This window comes from Sceloporus undulatus, chromosome 1 (genome assembly GCF_019175285.1).
Source record: "Sceloporus undulatus isolate JIND9_A2432 ecotype Alabama chromosome 1, SceUnd_v1.1, whole genome shotgun sequence".
NCBI lineage: Eukaryota > Metazoa > Chordata > Lepidosauria > Squamata > Phrynosomatidae > Sceloporus > Sceloporus undulatus.
Window position 1 is genome coordinate 260,518,575 of NC_056522.1, and position 26,952 is coordinate 260,545,526.

The window sequence follows — 26,952 nt, forward strand, 5'->3', positions numbered from 1 at the left end:
ATCTGGCATTTATCCATGGTGCAGAAGTCAAGATAGTGATTGTGTAGACAAGGCATCAGTGAAGTGAGTCCAGGTCCAGGTGGGCTGGATGGTGCCTTGTTTTGATCCTGCGGCTTCCTGTTACTGAACTGCTTTTATTTCAGCTCCCCAGATCGAGCCATCCCATGTGGAGAATGTGTTGGTGCCCTGTGCTTACAGCCCCACATACGTGGTGAAGGACTTCCCTATTGCCCGCTATCAGGGCCTGCAATTTGTAAGTGTCCTATCGGCTCTAGATCCACCTTCTCTGTACATTGAGAGGTATCACTACTCTCCTTGCCATCATAATTCAGTGTATCTAAACTCCAGTGCAAAGGGGTGTTCTGTAAACAGAATCCAAGTCATCACGATGTGGTCACCCTTGGTGTTAGCTGAAATCAAAGTATAGTGGACCCTTGTTATACACTGGGGTTTGGTTCCAAGATCCCCCGTGAATAACAAAATCCATGTATGCTCAAGTCCCATTAAATATAATGACATAGCAAAATGATGTCCCTTATAAAAAAGAAAATCAAGGTTTGATATTTGAAATTTATACTTTTTTTGAACATTTTCAAACTGTGAATGCTTGACTCTATGTATAAAAAAATCCGTGTATAAGAAGGGCTGACTGTATTTTAACAGGCACTGGAGCAAAGATGCGAGGGAGGAGTTGGTTCAAATTGGAAGAAAAATGTGGGGGTAATAAAAAAGATACATAAGGAACTTTGCTGGCTGCCACCAGAGTAAAAGAAAACCTGTTTAAGCCCTCTTTGGTTCATGGGTTTTAACAGGCCCAGCATGCTGGAATAGATGCTTGCTTCCAAATATGCACAGGTAGGTGCAATTCATATTGCACTTGGCTTTCTGAGAGAGCTTGAACCCCTATCCCAATGTAATATCTTTTACCCTAGGATTTGTCCCAGGAGCACCTGTTCCTGTGTAATTTAATTCATCCCCTTCCTCTCCCTCCACCTCCTCCACCCTCTCTGTAGAAACTGGGAACATACATATCCTTGCTGTGACTCTTCTCACCAGGTTGCCCCTCCCACAGGTCTACCTCTCATTTGTTTACCCCAATGACTTCACTCGGCTTACGCACATGGAGACAGAGAACAAGTGCTTCTACAGAGAGTCCCCACTCTACCTAGAAAAGTAAGTGTCAAAGAGGAAGGCTATCTGCCCAGTTATTAAGGGACCCATAAATTTAAGAATAAACCAATCCAGTGCCCTATGTTGAGGGTAAATGGAGAGAATGTCTATAGTTTTTTGTGGGTTTTTGGGGCTTTGTGGCCAGGTTCTAGCAGAGTTTCTTTCTGACGTTTCACCAACATCTGTGGCTGGCATCTTCAGAGAATGCTTTGCCTGGAAAAATTGGGTGTATATATACTGTGTGAGCCTGGGAATGCAGGAGTGATTTGCATGTGTATTGTTCTGTGCTGATGGCTGGCCTCAGGCTGGGAGGCTAATGCAAACCAGGATTAATGTCTGCTAATTGGTGATCATTATCTGCTGGGAAAGCCCCTGACCCTGAATGGTTTCCATTTGCATTTGCTGAGTCTTTATTTTGCTATTCCTCAGGACTGGTAGCCAAATTTTGTTCACTTTAAGGGTTTCTTCTTTCCGGTTGAAATTGTCCAGGTGTTTGTGGATTTCAGTGGCTTCCCTGAGCATCCTGACATGGTAGTGGTTGGCATGGTCCAGAACTTCAGAAAGAAATGCTGCTAGAACATGGCCACATAGCCCAAAAAACCCACAAAAAACTATGGATGCCGGCCATGAAAGCCTTCGACTTTACATCAGAGAGAATGTCCTCTCCTGGCAAACTCAGTGCATGCCTAACATATAAAATATGAATGCCACAAACATATATTTGGCCTGAGGCCTGGAGAAGACTGCTGAGGATACAGTGGACAGCAAAAATGACAAACAGTGGACAGCAAAATAGATCAAGCCTGAAATTTCCCTGGAGGCAAAGATGATCAGTTTGAGGCTGTCATACTTTGTCATACTGTCATACTTTGGCTGCATAATAAGAAGGCATGACTCATTGGAAAAGATAATAATGCTGGGAAAGAGAGGAAGATGGCACACCAGATGGCTAGATTCAGTTAGGGAGGTCACAGGCATGAGTCTGCAAAACTTAAGCAGAACAGTAGAAGAGAAGGAGTCATGGAGATGTCTAATCCACAGGGTCGCTATGAGTTGAGGTCGACTCGAAGGCAACTAACAACAACCCCCGCTAATTATAAAATTAGACAAGCTGATTGCAAAGCTGATCTGCCATCACATGGGCCTTGTTATTTGGAGATGGAATACCAAAGCCCACTTTGCAGACTCTGCTGAGGAACCACCCCAGAATAGAAGGATTAGATCCCACAGGGATATTTTAGATTAGATTAAACAGGAGTTTTCAGACATTCATTCTTTTCCTAGTCATGTTTGCACAGCTACCCTCCATCCTAATGCTCTTTAGAAGATAAAGCCCAGTGGAAGTTTCAGCTTGGTGGCAATTCAGAGCACTGGCATATAGCACTGTTTCAGGGCTAAGTAACTGTCTCTTTTCTTTTGCCTACTCCTCATTCTAATGTCACATATTTCATTCACACACATCCAGAGCCAAATATGGCTGAGGCAAAATTTGTGGCTTCTGCTCCCAAGGGACTCAAAAGATCCATTTTCAGCAATATTCTCAATCCAGAAATATCTCTGCATGTGAGTACATAGGAAACCACGTCATGCATTTGACAAAGCAGGTTCTGGCACGCAAAAGCTGGTGCTGCCAGATTTTCAGTAGTCTTTAAGTTGCCACTGGGCTTTGCTCATTTTATTATTACAGGCTACCTCTTCTGAAAGGTGGCTCTGTGAAAAGTAGCCTGGATGCTCAGGACCACAGACAACCAGTTCTGTATGTGTGTACTAGTTTTGTATCTGATATGTCATCATTTGCTGCTCCAGGTTTGGCTTTTACAAATACATGAAGATGGATGAAGAAGAGGAGGATCCACACCAGAGAGCCTTTCTTTTTCTGAATCCTGAGAGTAAGTGGTTTTGAGAGGATCTGAATTCCTCTACTTGGGAACCACTCAGATAGCTCCATTTTGTGAGCAGCCTTTTAATCCTCTGTGGTCTTGATAGGTACTCTGCTGTACCTTTTTTTTTCAGGGCTTGTATTCCCAACCCTGAGTAGTTATGTCGCTATTGTAGGGTCCTGCAACATATTGTAAGTGAGGCAGGGAGTAACTGCAGGAAATTAGAAAAGATATGGCGGGGGTGGGGAGAGAAAAAACACACACACCAAACACAGTTTGCTGAACACCCAAAGAAACTGCTGCCTCTGAATCATTTCTGTCCAGTGTCATCCTGCCTGTTCTACCTTTTGGCAGTGGCAATTCAGATTAACAAAAGTACCTGCCATTTTCTATGACTGAGCAGTATTTGCATATTCAGAACACCAGACTCTGAATTATGAATACATGTACCTGGAAACTTCCTTTTCAGTGGCCCTTTTATCCCCAACCAAACCCTGTGAGAAACTGTTTCTCAATATATCTAGTGCAATAAAGGGGGGGGGGGGTATGCCTGTGCCAATAAATATGAATGCAGCCCCTCCCCAAGTTTACAATCATTCTTTGCCTGAGCAGAAGAGTATGTGGTTCTTGCAACCCATTGTTTGAGGCAATTCTTCTATCTTCAGTAATGTATTGATCTCTGTTCCTACCTTCAGCAATAGCCCTAGGTTTACAAATGCTGACCCAAATGCTTCTGCAGTGCAAGAGCCATTTTTAAAAACTTTTTGATCCTGAGAACTACCTTGTCATTACCTCAAAATGGAATCGATACCTTTCCTATTCTAAATCTTGTGTGCATTAGCAAGGCTATTAGTCCTTTACCATTCTTTTGGCTTGTAGCCATGACTCTTCTCAGTAAATTTATGTGGCTTTGATAGTTCGTATAAGGAGATATTCCGCTAGTTGAAATTTATGAAGATCTAGGGCAGTGATGGCGAACCTTTTGAGGTGGCCATGCCAAGGGTGGCGCTTCCACCCTGCGGGGGCGGGGGCCCGTGCCAGAAGCGGGGCTTCCACCCTCCAAGGGCAGGGCTTCCACCCTCCAAGGGCGGGGATTTCCCTCGCGCCCTATGCCGGCCTCCAGCTGTCTCTGAGAGACAGCTGGAAGTCAGGGGAAATTGGAGGAGGGGTGACAGGCGCGCACCTGCTCCTCCTGTCCTTCCCTTGGCCTCCAGCTGTCTTTCAGAGACAGCTGGGGACCAGTAAGGGCCTGTGGGGGGCAGGAGCAAAGGGCCCTGCTCCTGTCCTTGGGGCTTCCCCAGGCCGGAGGTGTCCTCCGAAGGACACCTCCAGCCTGGCGAAGCCCCGCCAGCAGGAGGAGGAGGAAGCCAGCTGCCCCTGCTCCTGTCCTCGGGTCTTCCCCAGGCCGGAGGTATCCTCCAAAGGACACCTCCGGCCTGGCAAAGCCCCATGGGCAGGAGGAGGAGGCCGCCCACCCTTTCTTCCTTGGCGCAGAGCGAAGGGAGGCTGAGGGGAGAGGGACTGGGGACATGTCGCAGCCCCCTTCACTTTGGCATGGAGCGAAGGGAGGCCGAGGGGAGAGGGGCTGGGATGCATGCCCTTTCACACGGAGGGATGGGAAGCCGGGAGGGAAGAGGGCTGGGAGGAGGAGCCAGACGCGCACGCCTGTCTCCTTCTCCCAGGCACCATTTTCTGGCTTCCCGCTGTCTCAGAGAGACAGCGGGTAGGGGGGAAACGGAATGGGCATGCACATGCCCGTTCCGCCTTCTCCCTCACTCCATGCCTGGCGAAATGGCGTTGTGTGCCATCCATAGCACGTGTGCCATAGGTTCGCCATCACGGATCTAGGGCATAGCTGGGCCACCCCATATCCTAGTTCTGTCCCCAAGACACTCACATAGGGCATTTTAAAATTAGTTACTGTATCTACTCATGTATAAGTAGAAATTTTAGTCAAAAAATTGACCCAAAAAACCTACCATATATACTCGACTATAAGTCGACCTCATATATATGTCAAAAGCAGGTTTTAGGGCCAAAATTCAAAAGAGACAAAATTATGGATTTTGATATGACCCATAGATAAGTCAAGAGTGAAACTTAAGGGTGTGTAACAAAGGATGCAAGGGATGAAGCAAAGGAAAACAGTGCCAGAAAACTTACAAAATTTCCCCAGGCATAACTGTTTGTGCGCATTCTAAAGGCTTCATGGATGAGAGACTATAAAGGGGGTGTGAGTGCTTCCAGAACAGATGACACTCTTGCCTTTCACCAGGGAATGATTCCTTTTTTTAAAATAAGCATTAAAGTACAGTACAGTACTTATATTGACCCATGGATAAGTCAGCACAGGTTTTTGGAGTCAATTTTTTGACTAAAATTTCTAGACTTATACATGAGTATATACAGTCAGTCAGCTTATCCATGGGCCAATGCAAGTATTGTATTTTAACTCCTATTTAAAGAGGAACCATTCCCTGGTGAATGCTAAAGCATATCTGTCCTGGAAGCACTGAACCCCCCCCCCATCTCATCCATCCAGCCTTTAATGATAACACAAACAGTAATGCCTGCTGGAATGTTGTAAGTTCTTTTGCTTTGTTTTCCTTTGCTTCATCCTTTAAATCCTTTGCTTCATGCCCCTAAGTTTTTATCTTCGACTTAGCCACGGGTCATTTCAGAATTTGTAATTTTGGCCCAAAAACCTGCCCTTGACTTATACATAATGTTGACTTATATCAAGTATATACAGTATGCAAAATTAGTTTGTTAGTATATTCAGTTATTATTCTGTACTGAGCAGTTTGGCAGTGCAAGAGTTATAGGCATGTGGAGGTCATTAAGGATTTATAGATAAGGGGACATGACTGGAGGAGCTGCAGAAAGGAGAAATAGCTATGCAAGACCACAAAAAGTCTCCCCCACCCAAAATACTAAACCTATTAATTGAATCATAGAGTTGGAAGAGACCACATATAATCTACCCCCCTGCTGGAATACACAATCAGATCTTGTCTGTGCATTTTCAGATATATTTGCAGAATCAAGGTCTGGAATCTTTCTTTTCCTTTAAGGCTGAGTTCCTTAGAAATCTGAATTATGCACAGAATTACAGAAGTAAAATCACTCTGACTTAATGGCTCAGTTTTCCAGTCATGGCAATGGCAGTGACTAATTTCAGTAAACGGTACACTATTCATTGTACAGAGTCTTTGCCTACCAGTGCTTTATACTCACTCTGTGTATGCTTCTCTTTAAGGCCTCTTCAAACTTCCCTTACAGCCTCTCTTGCATCAAAACTTCCTTCATTGTGTCTCTATTATCTCTAGAAATTGCACACACTTGCTGAATTACTGAGATGTCACCTGCTTTGTTAATTATTGTTTTCTAGATTTTTTGGAAGAAGAGGAGGAAGGAGCTGATAGTCCTGAACCCACTGACCCACCCTCTGACACCAAGGGCAAAAGCTCCAGTGTTTTGGATCCCCATGTGTTACCTAGAATGAAACAAAATGAGAGGCCCCTAACTACAAAGGATTATGGCATTGGCATGGACCACTATCCCTTCCATCAAAAGCAAAAGAGGCTTCATGACGAGAGAGCCCTGACAAGCCAGCCTGTCCCCACAGGTACAAACACTGGTCCCAGCATGAGTCCTGTGACTCCTTCCAAGGTTTTCCAGGCATTTGAGAATAGAGCACCTCTTGGAGAACAAGTGGTCGTCCGTGGCCGGTCCCTCAGCTGGGCACAGGAGGAAGAGGTGCAAGAGAGAAGGAAGGAGGACCAGATGGAGCTATTGTCACCATCGAAGCGGGACAGCTCCCTCAGCCTTCAGCCACATTTGTCGGTACCTTTCTCTGCTGGAAAGGCCAAGCAGAGCCTTAAGGAAGTGAAGCAGACCAAAAAGGAGACCAAGAAACCCCCAGAGAAAGTATATGTAACCAGGCTACAGCCCAGCAAGAAGAAGGCCCCCTCTCAAAAGGATGTTTTTCGTGGAGTTTTCCTCTACCCCAGGCCACCAAGGAAAATGCACTTGAGCTCCAGGACCCCTCAGTGGCACCCCTCTCCCTTTAACAAACTTAGTATGGTCCCTGGCCACAGGACACCTTGGCTCACAGGCAATGCCACCACAGAAACAGAGCCTTCTAAGCGGAAGGGCCAGCGGGCCAGCCGGAAGTGGGAACAGCTGTACATTCAAGAGGCCCGCAAGGCTAGGAGTAGGCAGAGAATGCACCCCAGTGTCTCCACCCTGCCTGAAGAAGGGGTGCTCAGCAAAGAAACCTTTGAGATCACCACCCCAGCAAAGACCACCCTAGACTACAATTCCTCAGAAGTGGTGATGTCTGAAAGTGTCCGAGTAACGTCTTTCCTGCAGATGTCAGAGATGACTGAATCTCAGCAGGAAGAGGTTGAGGGCCCAGAGAAGGCCCAAGAGGAGGAGATGGAGGAGGAGCTGTCTGACTACAGTTATGAGAACTCTGAGCTTCAGCAGAGCTGGCTAGAGGATTCCATCAATTGGCAAAGGACGTTCAGCGTCAGCCCCATGGACTTTGAATTGCTACGCTCAGACTGGAATGACCTGCGATGCAATGTCTCAGGAAACCTGCAGCTGAGCGAAAGTGAGGTGGTGGATGTGGTGGCCCAGTATATGGAGAAACTCAATGAGAAGAATGGCGGGTAGGAAGAGGGAGTTGGAGGGGTGGTGTTATCTAGACTGGGAGAAGCAGCTGTTTTGGACTACAATGCCCAGAGCCCATGGCTAGGGATGATGAGATCTGTAGTCTAGCACCTCTGCAGGGAACCAGGTTGTTTACCCCAGTTAGACAGGGGATAGAGTGAGAGACCACACACATACACAGAGGAGTTGTGGGTATTTTGACAGTTTACCCTTTGGTAAAAGGTTGCATTTACAGCAGGGCACTTTATCTAACATGGTGAAGAATAAGTCTGCAAATTTTGAGCTCCATTTATAGAATATTTTAATTGAAAAAGAGGAGATGTTAGTAGTGTTGGATTCGAAGTAAAAAGGGGTTTTTCATTTTGATTTGAGTTTGGGAAATTCATGGTTAGGGTTTTTGTTAATACAATTATAAATAAATGAAGAATGTAAGAAGAGAGAAACGAGAAATCAAGGTCTGGTCTATGCTGAATTTTGATGTTTTAAAGAATAAGTTGGGGTGGGTAGATGGGTTTTGTACATGTACTGGGATGTTAGTTTTTGTATTTGTTTTGCTTTATTCCGTTTTGATTTGTCTAGTCAAAGTTTTTTGGGTGGCTCAATATTGATGTTTGTGAGCTGTAAATAAATGTATAAATAAGAGGGTGTTTTAAAAACTGAATGGAATCTTTTAGGATAACTAAAGCCTATCACTTTTAGAACAGGGGTTGAAATCATGCCTGATGGGCCACATATAGCTCTAGGGACATTTTAGTGGCTCCCAAAGTCCCCAGTACCTGGGTGTTTGGGGGAGGGGGTTGGTGGGAAGAGTATGTGAAGGGAGGGAAACTATGAGTTTGAAAAGGGATGGGGGTTTTGCACATGAATTCCCAGACTCCTCCAGCAAGCATAGTCATTGGGAGTTGTAGCTCTCCAGAAATAATTTTTCCAGGATCTATTTAGGGCCGCATCAGCTTTATCTTCTCCCACCCATAGAATTTATACCCTCTTGCGGATCATCAATATGGAGAAACGGAGAGATACAGCCCGTGGCAACCGTTACCTGATGGAGCTGGAGCTGATGGAGAGAGGTCAGCGGACTGTGAGACTCTCAGAGTACATCTATGTCCTACTCCACCAGGGCAAGTCAGAGGACAGCACTGAAGTCAACCCCGAAGGGCCTGCCACTGCCTCTACTGAGTCTCAGCCACCACCTAGTGCCTGGAGCCTGCTCTATGGGAAGCCCATCCTGTGCCGACCTCTCAAGCTCAGCTGGAGGCAAGAAGTTATGGTGCATTTTGTGGTGCCAGGTGAGAGACAGACCTCTGTGTCCCAGAAGTGAAATGCTATTTTCCTAGGAAAGAATGATAGATTTTAAGCAGAAGGTAGGGGGATCAAACCACATCATTGCTGGAGGCCAACAAGGGTGAGTTTTGTTAAGAGACCTATAGATTTTTTGCACTACACAATTACGGTTCTATGATCCCACTTTACCTGCCATAGGAACATCCTATGGAAACAGCATTTGCAGTTTAGGGAAGGGCATTTCAGCACAGAATAAGTAAAGAGATAGTACAGGAATACCTGGTTAATCTAAATGAATATAAGTCTCCAGGACCAGATGAACTACATTCAAGGGTATTAAAAGAACTGGCAAATGCAAATATTGGAGCCATTGGCAATAGTCTTTGAGAACTCCTGTTCATGTTGACTTATGTTCAACTTGTGGTCTACTTGGACTCCTAGATCCCTTTCACACGTAGTCTCATTCAGCCAGGTGTCCCCCATCATATATCTATGAATTTCATTTTTCCACCCTTAAGTGCAGTACCTTATATTTCTCCGTGTTGAATTTTATTTTGTTAGCTTTGGCCCAGCTTTCTAGTCTATTCAGGACATTTTGAATTTTGATCCTGTCCTCTGGGGTATTAGCTATTCTTCCTAATTTGGTGTCATCTGCAAATTTGATAGGTATTCCCCCAATTCTGTCATCCAAGTCATTGATAAAGAACTGGAATGAGTGTACATGCCACAATCAACAATTCTTTCATACTGCTTTCATTTCTTTGAGGTGGGATATAAGGAGAGTACCTGTCTCCATCCCAAGAAGGACTGTGATTGAGACTTTGGGCCAGTCCACATGTTATACAGTGACATCTGGTTCCTTTGGCATTCTGGGAATATTTAAATTACCTGGGAAGGCACTGCATTCATCCCCCAATTGGAAAACTTTAGTGGCCTGGAACTTGTGAGGAACGTAAGATCAGACCCTCCCACAAGATTTCTTAATTCCATATGTTCTCAGAGCAGTGTGGAATGTTGGTGTGTGGAATAGTGTCTCTGCCATAGCTACTGCTGGGAAGTTTCTCCCCAATACAAGGCCATGGAGAAGGCATAGTATGGGACTGCTGAGTACAAATTGGTGCTTGGGGAAAGTAAATATAGAAAACACATGTGTATGCCATACAGAAAGAGATAGATGCAAAAGGCCATGGTGTGTGTGTGTGTGTGTGTGTGTGTGTGTGTTTTCCATGACCTAAATTAGTTGCAAAAATGTTTATTTCTGCACATAAAAAAACATATTCTGTGATCAGACTTGTGGAAGACCTGGAGTCAATAGGTGCTAAGCAAATGAAACTGGTGTTTAACTGTGTATATGTGACCTATTTTTTTATACAATCATTTCCTCTTGCTAGTTGAATGCTTATTTGCCACAATCTAAATACCTCTGACTGCATGGCACTATCTAGAACACATTCTGAGAATATTACTTTGTTGCCATAGCTGATGTGTGTCTATAGGTATCATATCAGCTTTTTTATGATGGAGAAACTCCCTTATGAATGATGTACTGTGTGTGTTGAAATGCTAATCTCTTGTAGTGAAGAACCAAGCACGCTGGGTTCAGCAGTTCATCTCAGACATGTCCAACCTATACTTGAACACCAAGGATGCCAACTTCAACATTATCCTGGTGGATTTTGATAGTGATGACATGGATGTAGAGAAGGCCCTTCGGGAGGCTCACCTGCCCAGGTAACATAAAGCAACACGGAAAGCCCTAAAATCCTTTTCACTGGTTCCCCTTCTTAGGCTTGTACAGTTCAGCCTCAAAGCTACCCAGCTGTCTGCTTTCTGATTGCTACTGCTGTCTAAACACACTTCTTTGCATTGTACAGTGGATACAGCTGGCCGCTGGGGAGATGAGTAAGACTATTTAAATAAAATCTAATTTCCTCTGCCGACTTTGCAGATCATGCATGATTACCTTGGTTGTTTTTTTTTTCCAGCTATGTGTTAGAAATATGGCATGAATAGTAAAAGGTAGCTAGAAATGGCCTAGCACATGTGGGTGTGAAAGAGTAATAGAGGGTAGGACAACTCTTGCTGAAATTAGATTTCCTTTTAAATGTGGAAAGAGAGGCATTGTGCCTAGCTACAGCCACTTTTCTAAGCAATCTGTATTTTGATGATATCTTTGCTTTATGAGTTGTTGCCAGATACCAGGCAGATTTCATCTACAAATAGCATTCTTATGGCTATGTATTTTAATCAGTTTAATTGGTAAATTAAGGCTGAAAACCCAAATGCACTCGATAGGCCCACTGAAAACAGTAAAATTTACTGCTCAGCCTACTCAGGATTGTGTTTCATTTGTTTATAGCACCCCCATTGTTTAGAAGGGGGTTGGGGAAAGCATGACCCTTGGGTTGTTTTTGAGGTCCTCTGGACCCCCATCAATTCCTCCCATTCAAAATTGTCCTCAGGGGATATGAGGGGCATTTTGCCCCATGTTGTCTCCCACACACAGTTTTGGGCCTATGGGAAACTTAAAAGAACAAACAGGTAGTCAATTCGTTCACTTCCTTTTTTAAAAAAGGCCCCTCTTGGACCTAAATCTGGGTTTGTAAAAATTGCTCTACATTTTTAAGGTTCTTTTAAAAAAACAGTTTAAAAGAAATTCAGGCTAGGCACAGCTAGGGGTTGCTGCTGTCCTCCAAAGTCCCATGGGAGAACAATGTATCCCTCCAGCCCCAGGTAGCTGTCCGCCTCTGGTTTAGGTAAAAAGGCTCCAGAGCAAACTATGTTATATTAATTTGTTTATTCAGAATAAAACCCAGAGAAGGCATTATCCTTAATATAAGCAGCAAGGAGCAAAATAACGTAACCTTTATTTTATCCAAATGTGCATACACTTAAATCCCTGTTCCAGCAGCCATGTGAATAAAGTTCAAGGAAAACAAACCCGCCCCAGAGCCAGTAGAAGCTAGAAGAATAATAGACATGACCTATTTCATAAAGCCATATTACAGGAGCCCACCTCAAGTGAAACCTGCCCTCTTATCTCAGATTAACACAGAGTGGAAAAAAGGAGATGATACTTAGTAGCTTGATGGTAAATAGGCCATGCCACCAGTAATAGTTGCAATTTTATAGTGCAGTCTGAAATTTGCACATGAAGTGGTAATGATATGCTTGCCACTCACTATGCTTGATGTTCCAGGCAGGCCTACTTGGGACTCATCTCATCTCACAAGGTGTGGGAAAGCAAACAAACAGGGGCAGGGAAAATGGCACTATCCCTTTTCTCTGCTCCTTGATCACCATGCTACCAAAGGACAGTCCCTGCAAACAGGCTTATGGTATGAAAAGGATACATGTAAGGAAAAAGGTATGAAGTGTGGAAAGTGAAATTGTGAACCAGTAGCTGGAATAGAAATGGTTCAGGAAGAAGGAAATCCAAATGTATCTAATCTCCACAGAGCTGATGGAATGGCCTGTCATAGGCTTAACATTCAGCAAAAAGATTTCACATGTTTACTTTGAAGTGGTTCAGTTACTTCAGTGGGACTTATTCCCAATTAAATATGCAGTCATAGCTGATAAATCAATAAGAGCCCATTTTAATTGGTGAGATTCTGAGATGAGGCATGGTTATTTTATGAGTTGCTTTGTTTCAGATGTGTTGCTGAAATAGGGAATGAATATAGATTCTGAATGAACTAGGTAATGAACAAATAAACATTGATGATATGGCCTTCTGTAAATATGGAACACTTTAAATTTGCTCATTCAAGTTACTTCAGCCTTATTTTTTTTTAAAAAAAAAAATCTGTTGTGTGGTTTGGTAGTATGTGAATTTATTTTAATGTATTTAAAGAGATTGATAGTTAATCAACTAAAAATTCTTCAATTGAGGGACAGCTCTTATTCAACCTGGGCTCTCTAACCTACCTTAATTGTAAAGTATAGGACGGAACATGGGAAAGCTGCTTTATATTGAGTCAAACCATTGGTCCCTCTACTGTCAACAGTGATTGGCAACAGCTCTCTCGATTTGCAGGCCCTACCTGGAGATGCCAGGTGTGGAACCCCAACATGTAAATTAATGTTCTCCTTCAGCTAACATACCTTCATTTGTCTGAAAGGTTGTAGTGGTTAGATGATCTTGTTCTCCATCATGCCTTCCTTCCCCATTATATCTCTGTCCATTTCATTCCCATCAGTTGTAATTAATATGCATCTTCTTCCCAGGTATCAGTACTTGAAGCGCACTGGGAATTTTGAGCGTTCTTCTGGGCTGCAGGCTGGGGTGGACTCCATAGAGGTGAGGACTGAAGTGCACGGACTGAGGATCTTCCTAGAACAAATAAGCATCTAATTTGCTACACAGTCAATGCCTTCTCTGCTGTTCTTGATCTTTGATCTTTCAGGATGGCAGCAGCATTGTGTTCCTGTGCGATCTGCACATCCACTTCCCTCTCAACATTCTAGACAGCATCCGGAAGCACTGCGTGGAGGGGAAACTGGCCTATGCACCAATTGTCATGAGGCTGGGCTGCGGGAGCTCCCCACAAGAACCCAATGGTGAGATCCATGTGTGCCTGGGGGAAGCCAGATTGAATGCATGAGGCAGCATGGCAGATGGACTCCTCTCACTGTCAGCTAGCATTATGCAATTGAAACAGCAAGCCTGCTGGCACCCTTATTCCCACCTTGCTCTCTTAGAAGTTTATCACACAGGGAGAATTGGAAGTTAAAAGGGCCAGAACCCGCAGTTATCCAGGGTATTAGGCACAATTGCACAAATGGTTTTCACATGATGTTGTGCGCAAACTGCTTGGAATCTGACAAGAAAGTGACATGAACCAGGAAGTAAGCATTTTCAGGAAAATATTGGAAATTCATTTCCATTTCATTCACAGATTTCCTTTTTTGTGCAATTGTTGTAGTATGAAAGCTGCTTGAGGTTTATTAATGGGATTCTCCCTGATTTTGTGTTTGTTGCCAGATTTCCCATGGTTCTTTGGGGCATGTTTACTTCCAGTGCTGCAGAATAAATACAATAATGCTTGTCTGAGTCCTGACATGCTTCTCTCTCTCAATCTCTCTCTCTCTCTCTCCACAGCTGCAGTGATCCCCAATCTGTCCTGTTTAAGGGATTTTGGATTTCAGCTCCCAGATTCCCAGGCTATTGGCCAACATGGCTGAGGCTTCTGGGAGCTGAAGTTCAAAATCTCTTAAAGGGGACAGTTTGGGGATCACTTCAGCCTTCCCTCCTAGCCAGAGCTCTTAAAGAAACAGCTATTGAGGCAAAGGCAGGGACAGAGCAAGTGAGATAGAGAAAAGTATGAGTCCCCCCTCGCTCTTTCCTGTGTATGTCTGTCTGTCTCCTGCTTCAGCCTTCCCCCATAGCCAGGGCTCTTAAAGGAACAGCTGCTGAGGGAAGGCAGGGACACATAGAGAGAGATTTCTCGCAGTCCATGTGTAAAATCATTTGCGCATTTGATCATTTTTTCAGGATGCACGCATTTTTATCATTATCGGGATTGAGGCACATTTGGTCCTGTCGTATGAAAACCATTTGCACATTGTGCACAAGTAAAGATTGATTTCAGATTCTACGTGGGATAACAGCACTTTGCACGTGAAAACCATTTGTGCAATTATGAGTTAATAACAGGTTCTTACCATTTTAAACTTCCAATTTTTCCCTGTGTGATAAACTCCTTATGGAAGTCTCCAGCCATCATTATTACAGGACAGAACATCTTACTGAGAAAGGGGGAAATCACTTTAAAACTTCACTTTCTTTTCACTTAGAAAGCAGCACAGCTTACTGCTCTTATATGAGAGCAGACTTAATACAAAGGATGTTTTCAAAATGCTGGTGTATAAACTAAGCTACTTCACACTTGACACAGCCCATGTCACCAAGGTATTGTGTCCCCACAATCCAGTGAAAGGCCTGTCTGTCTGAGGGCTCATACAGCAAGTTCAGAATAGAACCTAGAAATCATAGAACCATAGAGTCAGAAGAGATCCACAAGGGCCATCCAGTCCAACCCCATTAGGAACTCCTAATCAAAGCATCCCCAATAGATGGTCATCCAGCCTCTGTTTAAAGACCTTCAAATCTTGGCTCCAACTTCCCTGCTGGGAACCTAACTTTGTTGCTCTTATCTAAATGCTTTTGACTTGAAAAGCCCTGAATGGTAAGGCTGCCAAGTTAAGGTTTCTGACAGGAAAATGGTGAGAATTCAGCAAGTGTGTTGATGGTTTAGTAGAAAGCTATAGGGGAAAGTGTGTGTGTGTGTGTGAGAGAGAGAGAGAGAGAGAGATTATTGTACCATCTGTGAAACTATTAACTTTCCTCTGAAGTGTTTAGGGTATCGGCTTTTTCTGCACTAGCCATTCATTTTCTGCAACTTACTTGTCATAAAACTATTTCATATTTTTGACCACTGTTGAAATCATGAAGTGGAATCTCACCGGGAACTGACTGGGGTGGGTGGGCAGTGAAATGAATGCCTTCTTTTCCTTTTAATGCTCAGAGGTATGAAGAGGATGTAGACTGCCCGAGTAAGTACTACTTGACACTATAAATGGGATCTATATTGCCCCTAATCTAGACTGGGACTGCAATAGGGTTTTTTAAAAAACCCTGTTTCCTTCTACCTACTCTTGAGTCTTGAGTGCAAGGGGGAGAGAAGATATAGCTGCTAGATATATTTTTAAAGTTTGTGTTAGAGTGTTTGGATATTCAGAAGAAAAAAAATTCCTGAAGCTAGTTCCCTCCTGATTCTCATTTTCTTTTCCTTCAAGAAAACCCCAATTTTAGGCTAGGCTTTTAGGGAGGAATCCTTTCTGATCATGTTCATTGTTAAGGTGGAGATATCATCCCTACTTCACCCTCCCATCCCCAGACTGATAAGGCTATTCAAGTAGTGATTTATTAAACGTATACCATCTCGTTCCAGCACATCTGGTAGAATGGACCTAATCCACTTACATGTTGTTGGCTTGTGACATGTTATATGGTTAACATAGGTTTAAGGGAATTTCAGAATGAAAGATAATTTCTTTCTCACTATTGGGAATTGGCTTACATTAAAGTTATTGCTGTTTTGCCTTTCAAGAAAAAAGTATGTGCTTAAAAAAACTGGATTCTGTGACCTTTCACTTTGCATATTGTTTTTCCAGAAACTAAATTATTATGAATGAGAACATACACACACCTACAAGACTCAATTTGTTCATGTGCCTATAAGAGAATGAGGACAGTAATTATGTGCCCAATTCTTCTAGTTCAGTAATGAGAAACTTTTATTCTGAGGATTAAAAGACACCAAGTGGAGTGGAGACTGAATAGTGCTGTGGAAAGTGTGCATAATCTTGCATACTGTAAGGAGTCCTACTTGAGGGATTAAATCATATGAGAAACATTACTTTTTATGGGATTAATGCGATGATGAACAGACAGGACTAGCTAACATGCTTTCTTCCTCACCTGTTGATATAACCCTATAATCTCTGAACCCTATTGCTTGAATAGAGTTGTCTAATTAAAAAAAATGATCTGTGTGAGATAATATTGTTTGAAACCAGCACAATGGCTCCTATGGGTAGCAAAATGAATTGAATACCAGAACTGTCTTAAATTTGAATTTCAGCCTTGCAGCAGTTGTCAAAAATCACAGAATCACTCCTAGTTTATTTTTTTTCCCCCAGGCTACTGGGAAGTGAATGGGTTTGGCCTCTTTGGGATCTACAAGTCTGACTTCGATCGCATTGGGGGAATGAATACAGAGGAGTTCCGGGACCGCTGGGGTGGGGAGGATTGGGAACTCTTGGACAGGTAAGCCTATGGTCTATGGGAGGGGAAGGCAAATGTGGGGGGCAGTGACCAGTTCCCTCCTCATGTACCCCAAGGGGCTGCATCTCTCATAGCAAGCCCTACTGCCTCTGTTTTCCTCAGTAGTCTCTCAAATGGGAACAGGAAGTGATATTGCATTATCTCCTGTCCCCATTTTGAGAGAGGCAGCAGAGGAAAATAGAGGTATTTGGGGGTAGTACAGTGTTCTGGAATACTTGTGAGGATGTTATGGGGATATTTTCATATGCTTTCACATATTTGGAGGATTTCTTTTTTTCATGGATGTATCGAAAAGTGTGTCACTCCTTTTTTAAATAAGGGGTGAGGCTTTGGGGAACTGGTAGGTGGCTTCAATTGCCATAAAAATGGGATATAGGGCTGAATGCAGGCCACAATTTAGCCACCCCTGCTCTGTGGTGATCTAGACCTCTCAAATCCTTTCCTACTTAGGCCCAGGGTGTAGGAATTATTACTAGAAATTATTACTAGTCTAGAATTTTTTGTCAAAATTGACCCAAAAAACCTGAGTCATCCACAGATCAGTGTAAGTTCTGTACTTTAATATTTTTTTTAAAAAAGGAACCATCCCCTGCTGAAAGGCAGAGCATATCTGTCCTAGAAGTACTGACCCCTTCCCCCTACTTTCTCATCCATCCATCTCACATCCAGCCTTTAGGGTGAGCATCGGCTGATACGCCAGCTGCGACCCTACCTGGGCCGGGGGGGGGGGGGGACCTTGAAACGGTGGTACGTGCTCTGGTAACCTCTTGATTGGATTTCTGTAATGCGCTCTACATGGGGCAACCCTTGTACCATACTCGGAAGCTTCAATTGGTACAGAATATGGCAGCAAGACTGGTCACTGGATCCTCCAGGACCAGTCATATAACACCGGTTCTTAAAGACCTTCATTGGCTGCCTATTCGCTTCCGGGCTCAATACAAGGTGTTGGTTATTACCTATAAAGCCCTAAATGGCTTGGGCCCAGGGTACTTGGAGGACCGCCTCTCTCCATACAATCCGCCCCGCACACTCAGGTCGGCCGGGAAACAGTTGTTAAGAGTTCCGGAAGCGAGATATTCCACCACTACTCACAGGGCCTTCTCCATCTCGGCCCCTAAGCTCTGGAACTCGATCCCCGGCGAGCTCTGCTGGACCAATTTAAAAAGGGGCTTAAAACACACCTGTTCCAGCAGGCTTACCCCTAATACCCCGAAATACTCCCTCCCTCCCCTCCCTATTGCATTATTGTGCTAGCTGGAGATGTTAGTGTATATAGTAGTTGTTGATGTTTTATTGATTGATGTTTATGGTGTGTTTTATTGATTGTATATTGTTGAATTTTTATATGCTGTTACCCGCCTTGATCATTGGAAAGGCAGGCTACAAATAAAATTTTATTATTATTATTATTATTATTATTATTATTATTATAAACCAGGGGTAGGCAATCTTTTTGAGCCGGGGGCCGGGTTGCTGTCCCTCAGACAACTGGGGGGCCGAAGCCAAAAAATAAATAATTAAATAGCTTTTTTTAAAAAAATTAAATAAATAAACTGGGACAAATGTAGGACAACATTTTCAAATGGTGGACACTTTTTTTAAAAAAGTGGAGGACACGCAAAAAAATTTGCTGATTTTTTTAAAAAGTTAATATAAATGCATGTTTCTGAGGTGTCTATAGACAGTTGCCCCCCTTGCCCCTGCGCATGAGAGGCCAAAGGCCCTGGCGGCAATCGGCGGCAGGACCGGGCTGGGGCCGGTCCCAAGGCCGCGCCGGGCCACATCCGGCCCGCGGCCCGCAGATTGCCTACCCTTGTTATAAACAGTTATGCCTGCGGGGGGTTTGTAAGTTCTTTGGCATTGTTTTCCTTTGCTTCATCCTCTCGAGCCTTTGTTACATGCTACTAAGTTTTACCCTCAACTTACAAATGGGTCATATCAAAATCCATAATTTTGGCCCCAAAACCTGTCCTCAACTTATACATTAGGTCGACTTACAGTCAATGACATATGGTATACTTCTTATAGAACAAGGTAGACTAACCCAAGTAGATAGCTGGAGGTTTTGAAGGTGAAACATGTCTTGACAACTCCCAAGATCTCATTGCTCTCCCTACAGAATGTATGAAGGGAGTGACAGTAGGCACAGCCTATTAGCACCATACTAATGAATTCAGTGAATACATCATACTGAGATGTTATTTTAGTCTTCACTGTTCAGGAAAACATGTGGAATTTTCAAGCTACTTTTACCTCACTTTCTAAAAAGAAAGAGTGTCAAACAGAAACTGTGTTAACCTTTTCCTTCACCAGCAGCAGTGCCCTGCCATTTTGTAATTACATTCTTCATAGGTTGTGTGTTCTCCTTCTGCTATACTAGAGTGTACATCTAGTTTCTTTTCTTTTTTTAACAGAGAAGGGCAAACTCCAGTATAGCTGTCCTTACTCTCCCAAGCTATGCTGTACTGCCATCATCTATTATATGTGGGCAGGATGTTGTGCCATTGACTTTGAAAAAGCCTGAGGCTTTCATGCAAAATCTGAAAATGTGATTGCCGCCTGCTGTGGCTATGCAGAAATGCCCTTAGGCTGTCAGGCTACTTCTTTGCAAGAGGCATATTCCATTCTCCAGCTCCTCCTTGTAGCACATAAAACACCAGACTGCTTCATTCGCCTTTGATTTTAACCTCTGCTTTAAAAAGTGAAAGCAAACACTCTCAGGTTTTGCAGTTGAGATCTCTGTCCATGATCTGAACAGAAGGGGTGAAGCTTTCACAGTTTTTACTTTAGATATATCAGGGGTATGGCTACCAGGGAGCAAAATGAAGGCAGTAAACCGCCCCCCATCAAAACTCTACCCCTCCAAATGTAATTTTCTTTTAGTCTCCAAATTTCTAAAATTGCAGAGAATAAGACACTAAAAGTTATCCACACCTAGAAGTCTTACATTTGCTGTGTTCACGTCTCCTTGGTCATCTAATTAGTATTGTTTTAGAGAGATTTTAATCATGTAATGTTGTTGTTTTAGATTGTACGTCGCTTGGTAGGTTTTTGTTCTTCTCTTTTTTTAACCCTTACTATGTAAAACACTATGTAAACTTTGCAGTGCTCCATAAATACAGTAAATGTTAATAATAAATAATATTCCCTGGTGCTTTTCTTTAAATGCCTAAAGTATACAGTCACCCCTCCACATACGTGGGGATTAGGGGCCAAGGACCCCCATGAAAGTGGGAAAACAGTGAATATATTAGCCCCCCCCCAACATGAATGATCAAGAGTCCCTTTCCACCAAAAGCACCACTCATAACTCTCTTTGCAGCCTCCCCCACATTTCCAAAGTGTTTCCACTTTCAATCTGATGCTAACAGCCACAACTGCAAAGAATCCACCTTCTCTCCTCCTCATTCCCCTTCCCTCCCAGCCAGACAAAAGCAATGCTGTATTTACCCCACTTTGAGAAACTTTGCATTCTCCTCATTTCCAAAGTCTTTCACTCTGTATTTCACCAATATTTCCAGCCATCACCACAAAGGAAAGGTATGGTGTTGCTTTTGTCTGGCTGTGAGAGTGGGGAAGGAGGAGGAGGGAAGAGAAATTGGATCCTCCCAGGGTCAGCTGCAAACATTGGATTCAAAGGGAAGGTCTTTAGAAATAAGGAGGATGAAAGTCCAGCAAAGCAGGGGAATGTACGGTTTTGGTTTTTGATGGCTGGGAGGAAGGATAAGGAGGAGCGTGTGTGTGTGTGTGTGTGTGTGTGTGTGAAGAAGCTGACCTTGTTAAACAGCAGCTAAAAGGTTATGAATAGTCAAATCCACAAATCTGAAACCTGCAAATGTGGAGGGCCAACTATATTTCTAAATGCTCAACTGAAGTCTTACATTGCTGTAGTACTAGAAGATTGGGAACTGAAGGAAAATTTATTGGGTGCATTAAAAAAAGACAGATATTAGAAAAAGTTACCATCTTGAAGTCACATTCCTGCTTTAGTCAGCAGGCCTTCATGAAGAAGGATGAAGAAAACAGACTCTCCAGATCACCCCTAAGGGGCGGCAGGACACTGCCCCTTTCCTGGCCAGATTGGGACTGCGGCAACCTCATGCCATGACCCTGGTCCGGTCTTTGGAGGGCACAAAAAGGAGCCACAAAAAGCGTCTCCTTTTTGCGCCCTTCAAAGGGTGCCATAGCCACTGCAGCGTGACTGTATAGTGCCCCTTTGGGCTGTGGCATCTGAACGTAGCGCTGGAGGTGTGTCATGATGCCACACACTGTCTGGAGCAACGCACGGTATCATGGCGCCCTGGGGTTGCAATCAGGACATGCATCATCAGGACACTACACCCTGACTACACCCACAGGCTGGCCTTTCAGGCCCATCTGTATAGGGCTATAATTGCTAATTAGAGCTTTCTGATTTTTCAATCAGTTGTTAAAACACTTTCTATATATACATTCACAATATTAATTATAAATAAAATATGCACTTAACAAAGCCCTGCATATAGTTGAGATTTAACTATTTGCCCTGGTCAACAGGCCATACCTTGTTCTCTGGAATTGATTCAAGCTTAGACTTTACCAAGAAGAAATTCCAGGAACCTGGAATAGCCAGTGAAACTATCTCCCTGAATACCCTGCATTTACTCAGGTTGACTGGGCATGTTTATTCAAACACATCCTGCAGAGTTCAGTAAGACTTACTTGTGGGTGAGAAGGTATAGGATTATATCTGTAAAGGTAAAGGTTAAGGTTTCTCCTTGACACGAATGTTTAGTCGTAACCAACTGCATTATATCTGTAGTTGTTTGCATTTTTTTGCAGTCAAGAACATATTCTTAGAGATGTAAAGGGGTACATTTTAAAAGTCAGTCTCTTAAGGACATGTAAAGTTGTTTTGTACTTCAACTGCTGTACAATGCAAATTTGAAACCTATGTTAGTAGGGAGGTGCACACTATTATCTCTTCCACATTATAGTCTGGATTAGCACTCTTTGTACATAACCTAAAGAGAGTCCTTCAACTCATGTTTTAGTGTCATATATGAAAATGGTCTATGTTCCTAAGATAGCTTGAGTAGGAAGACCCAATTGATGGCCTTTTACTCTTCCTCTCTCACACAATTTTCTTCCCTTGTTCCAGGGTGCTTCAGAGTGGATTGGAGGTAGAACGTCTGCGACTCAGGAACTTTTACCATTACTACCATTCCAAACGTGGCATGTGGAACTCACGCAGCAAGAAGACGCCCAAAGACTAAACACTAGCTCTGCTGCTAGTGGGATCTCACTCTTGGCCCTCTTCAGGAGGTGAAAAGGAAGCAACAGCCACCTTTCCGTGGCTGCCATATCTCAGCATGGTTTCCATAGTGCTACAGGTGCAGTTATGGACACAGTGTTGGTCAGAGGCCTTCACAAAGGGCGCTCGGGGTTGAGAGTTTCTATGGAACTATTTAAAGAATCATGTTTACTTTGGGATTTTTGTGACTTTTCTTAAAGGATCTAATTTCTTAGTCAGAAATTACATTTATTAACTCAGTAGTGCTGACAGGTCAGGATTCCTGCTAAAGAGAGAAAGGGATGGGTCCTCCAGTGCTACTGCCAGCCAAGAAAATAACTGGAGCAGCTACACAAAATTCAGACAACTTCCAGAGAACTATCATGGTGGTTCTGTGGTTCGCTTGCTCTGTAATGGATCTCCTAGCTTTAGTCCCCGAAATAAGTTGAAGAGAATGGACAGCCAATGAGCCTACTGTGACAAGTGCTGTTCACGCTTGCAGTGCCTGAGCCTCCTGTGGTACCAATTCATGTTTAGGTGGCTCAGGAGTATTCGGATTCTTCAGAGGATTTAAAGGAGAGGGAGACACTCTTACTGGGAGGAAGGTGTTTCCATTGTTCCAGTTTAGTTTTGGATTCATGATCCAGGCTAACTCTACTTCTTTGCTCTGGCCCCTCAGCAGTGTCTCACCTTATGTAGAAACAGTCCCGGATTCAGGGGCTTGTGATTTTCTTACACATGTACCTTCCTTCTGTGGACAGTCTCCACTGCTGAGGTGAAGATAGAGAATATATTTTCCCCTGAAGCATGCATTTCTTGAGCAAGAGGAAGTGGCCGGGAAAGTGCCCTTCACAACTCTGAAACCTCTTCCAACCCTGCCAGCCACTTTGGATGCAATTCTCTTGCCAAGCGAACTGGAAGTGCCTTGGGCTTCTTGTTCTTCCTCATCTTCATCCCATGCAAAACAAAGAGATACACAGGCTCCCAATGGGAGGTCATCTTTCAGGTGGGAAATTTTTTATAGAGGTTCTCTTCCAGATGCAGTAGGATTAATAAAGGAACAGGAAGCACAAGGCACTTCTACTTCCTTTTCCTTTTAGAACACCATCCCATTTGAATCTATTATATCTTCTCATTCCCTTCCTCCCCCTGCCCCACCTATTATTTGGTGCTTACTTGTCTTTAAAAATGGGATGCAAAAACAGCTGTCTGTGGCATCTGTAACAACCACAGTGGAAGTGGGTGGGTGAGTTTCAACATAATGGTCAAAAGAGGAGAAGCAGGAATTAAGAAGAAATTCTCAGAACCTCTGAAAGCTGAGTTCCTAAGTGAGCCAAAGTTAGCTGTTATTGCCCAGTCTTCACCACTCATCCAACCAAGTCAGTGGAAAAAAGTTTGTACTCCTTTATGCTGGGAGCACACACACTACACGTTCTCATACACATATACACACAACTCTTCACATAGGCAATGGACACCAAGGAAGTGCAGGGCATGTGTTCAATGTATGGAGTCAGTAGGAGGCTTCTCATCATCTTGCCCCAAACATGGCCATTTCTGAAGCAACTTCTTCTCTTCATACACAATATCCCTAGCATGATGAGTAGGTAAGGTTTCATGACCAGCCCATTTTAACTTCAATATGCTGTGGTTGGCACATGAGAAAGGGTTAATGCAGGAATCCAAGAAGAGGAGGGCAAAACAATATTTCCAAGCTAATTTCTGTGAAATTATGAGGTAGAAAGCTGTTTTCAAAAAGTTATGTCTGGTTTTGCTTTTTATTTTTATTGATATTGTTATTAAAAATAAAATAAATGTCTCGATTCTGATTTTCTAATGCTTCAGTTTTGGTGCTTTGGAAATGCATTTCATGTCATTGTAATGGCAGCCTATGCCATTTCCTCACTTGCAAAATGTCCTTTCAGGGGGAACAACCATGAGAAAGTTTAATCTTATTCCTGCCTCCCACTTCAATAGGATGTGCTTATCTTATCTATCATCACTCCACAACTTCAATCCCTTATTTAAATTCTCTTTAAATTCCTCTTTTCTCCTTTCCTCTTCCCTTCTCTTCTACCCAAGTAACCAAACATTCTACCTAAAAATGGGATGTCTAAATTGGAAACACCCTTAATGGATGCCCCTATATCAACCTCAATAACTTCTGCCATTTACTCTAAGGATGGGGAGGGCATGGAACCTAGGAAGACTGAAGCTGCCCTTTTAAAAGTGCCTGAGATCTCTGCCCTGGCCCTAAGAGCCACAACTACCATATCGTATCCTGTAGAAAGCAATTGTTAAAGGAGATCCCTAACAATGAGAGTAAGCTCAGGAAGTATGTGAACAAACCCATGAAAGTTGCAGATGCCAAGGTGGATGTCAACCTGGATGCCATCCAGTTTAGTGCCAGGGCTCAGTTAGCATCAGTAGTGGTCAGGTGCCAGCTATGGCTCAGAAACAAGAACATGGACTTGAATTCCAAGCATAACCTCGCCTTTGCCCTTTCCTGGGCACCAAACTGTTCAGAGAGACCAAGGATGAAAAGAAGGCATAGCAGACAAGGATGATCATCCTTTTGTTCCTCTGGACTGCATTATTTCACCCAGTCCCATTCCTTCTCCTAACAGTTAGCTTTCAGGGGATACAGACCACGGTGGGAAGAGCCCAAGCTTCTACCCAAACAACAGCCACCCAACTGCAACAGACCACAGCCCTCTTGTAATGGCAAGGCACAGTGAAAGAATTTTCAGGCCTGACACCATTCAACAACAAGGGGCAGACTCCAGGATTCTTAGAGGACCTCCATATCAAACCAATGAGCACTGGACACCCTAACACATAGCTACTTAATAGAATTTCCCCACAGATCTCACAGGTTCTTCATTGTTACCTCAAAGTCCAAGAATCCTCAAGAGCTTTGCCTCCTGCTGGAAGCTATCGACTGTCTAATGAGAACTGGAGCAATAGAAAATGTGCTATCTTCACAAAGGTGCAAAGGAGCATCCTGAACCTAAGGGAAGTGTACTGTTTCATCAGAAATCTCCACTTCTGGATGGAAAGGCTGAAATATGTCCTCCAAGCCCTGCAACCAGTAGACTTCCTGTCATCTCTTTTGCAAAGCAGTTGCCAAAAATATAACAAACATAAAATATAACCAAAAAGTTTAGCATAAGCAAAATGGCAGTCAGAAAACTCATTTCAAACATAGATCATTACAAATAGGTTGGTGCAAACCATGCACAAATGGAAAATGGCAAGTATAAACACATGGTGAAAATAGCACTAAAATAAGATTTTTTAAAAAATGCAGCATACTACAAAACATCTAACTAGAGAATAAAATAATGGTCCTTGCACTGGCTGGTCAACCACATTAAACTGGGGCAAAACACAGTATTCTTATTATGTGGGATCTTTCACAAGAGAAATTACTTACTGAAAATAATAATACAAATGAGGAGAGAGTAGCAAATATGTCTTTAAGATTCACAGTCACTTCCACATTGCATTAGCATTGCTGTACCTGGCTACACAGGTTTCTTTCTGCTCTGCACAAGATGGGGATGGTCATACTGAAGTGCTGATGTGCTTTTAGAGTTATATTTAGGGCTGAAAAGAAGAATGAGGACAGGCATCCCTCTGAGAGAAGAAACAAGGGCGATAGCACATCTCAACACGTACTAGGAAAACAGTTTGTTAGGAAGAAATGTGGCCCAATGCATTCTGGGTAAAAACACTATAGGCACAATTCAATTCATTTTGTCACAAGCAGAGCTAAGAAGTACATCTTTTCCATTGAGCTATTGTAGCAACTAGCTACCTTTATTAGTAACGAAGTGGGACAGTGTTCCTTTTACAGTATAACAGAATGGTATTTCTGTCTGTTACTCATTGCTGTGTGTTTTCTGACTCAGTATGGTCAACGGAAGGCAGAAAAGGAACGGTCATATGCGTTGCTCCCTCCTATCTCTTGGTGGATTTTTGCACAGTTAGTAGGGAGCAGAGCAGGAAAATCAGCAGCCAGGAGGGAAGAAGGGAGAAACAGAAGTGGTGGGAAAGGAAACATATTGGAAACAAGAGCAGACTCAAGTAAATGCTATTTTAGCCTGCATTAACAGAAAAAATACGTCCAAAACACATTGCAGAAATAATCCAGTTTGAGACCACTTCAACTGCCCTGGCTCAATGCTAGGGAATTCTGGGAGCTATAGATTTGTGAGACATTTAGTCTTCTCTGTCAGAGAGCTCTGGTGCCAGAATAAGCAATTCACAGGATTCCTTAGCACTGAACCAGGGCAGTTAAAGCAGTCTCAAACTGGATTATTTCTGCAATATGTTTTGGACCATAGTTTTCACCTTGATTGAAACAATAGTCCCAGTATATTCTGTGCTGACCAGGCCTCATCTGGAGTACTGCATTCAGTTCTGGGTGCCTCATTTTAAGAAGAATATGGACAAGTTGTGATTTCAGAGAGCAGGAAGCTGTAGTACCAAAAAATAACATTTCCAACTTCACTATTTTATCTTATCTTATTTACAATATCCTTTTCCAGTTCTGGATAGACATGATAAGAGCCCCTTTTCTTCTTGACTGCTTGAAATATTTCAGTAAGTGAATCTATTTGTACATATTGTTGCTTGCCAACTGCATGAACAGCAGGCTTGAGTGTTCCTGCTTGAGTAAATCTGGCCTGGGAGGGAGTGAAAGGACAGACCCAACGCCTCAGTTAAGAAGAAGAGCCCTCCCTCCAGTCCATCTGCCTTGGTCCAGGCCTCAGAGGGAGAGAAGAATGCTGGACCTGATCCTCTCCCCC

General features: G+C 43.3%; 1 protein-coding gene across 2 annotated transcripts in view; it reads left to right on the forward strand.

The window, feature by feature from the left end:
- B4GALNT4 (beta-1,4-N-acetyl-galactosaminyltransferase 4) overlaps positions 1 to 23,954 on the forward strand; it is a 256,577-nt gene extending 232,623 nt beyond the window's left edge. For both annotated transcript variants that reach the window (XM_042445219.1, XM_042445220.1), the window contains 10 exons: positions 144 to 253; positions 1,073 to 1,173; positions 2,977 to 3,059; positions 6,442 to 7,726; positions 8,703 to 9,016; positions 10,589 to 10,742; positions 13,242 to 13,314; positions 13,421 to 13,574; positions 16,719 to 16,845; positions 22,007 to 23,954. In XM_042445219.1, the coding sequence (XP_042301153.1) occupies positions 144 to 253; positions 1,073 to 1,173; positions 2,977 to 3,059; positions 6,442 to 7,726; positions 8,703 to 9,016; positions 10,589 to 10,742; positions 13,242 to 13,314; positions 13,421 to 13,574; positions 16,719 to 16,845; positions 22,007 to 22,121 (2,516 nt within the window). In that variant the 3' untranslated portion in view covers positions 22,122 to 23,954. The remainder of the gene's footprint in view (positions 1 to 143; positions 254 to 1,072; positions 1,174 to 2,976; positions 3,060 to 6,441; positions 7,727 to 8,702; positions 9,017 to 10,588; positions 10,743 to 13,241; positions 13,315 to 13,420; positions 13,575 to 16,718; positions 16,846 to 22,006) is intronic.
- The last annotated feature ends 2,998 nt before the right edge of the window (positions 23,955 to 26,952 follow it).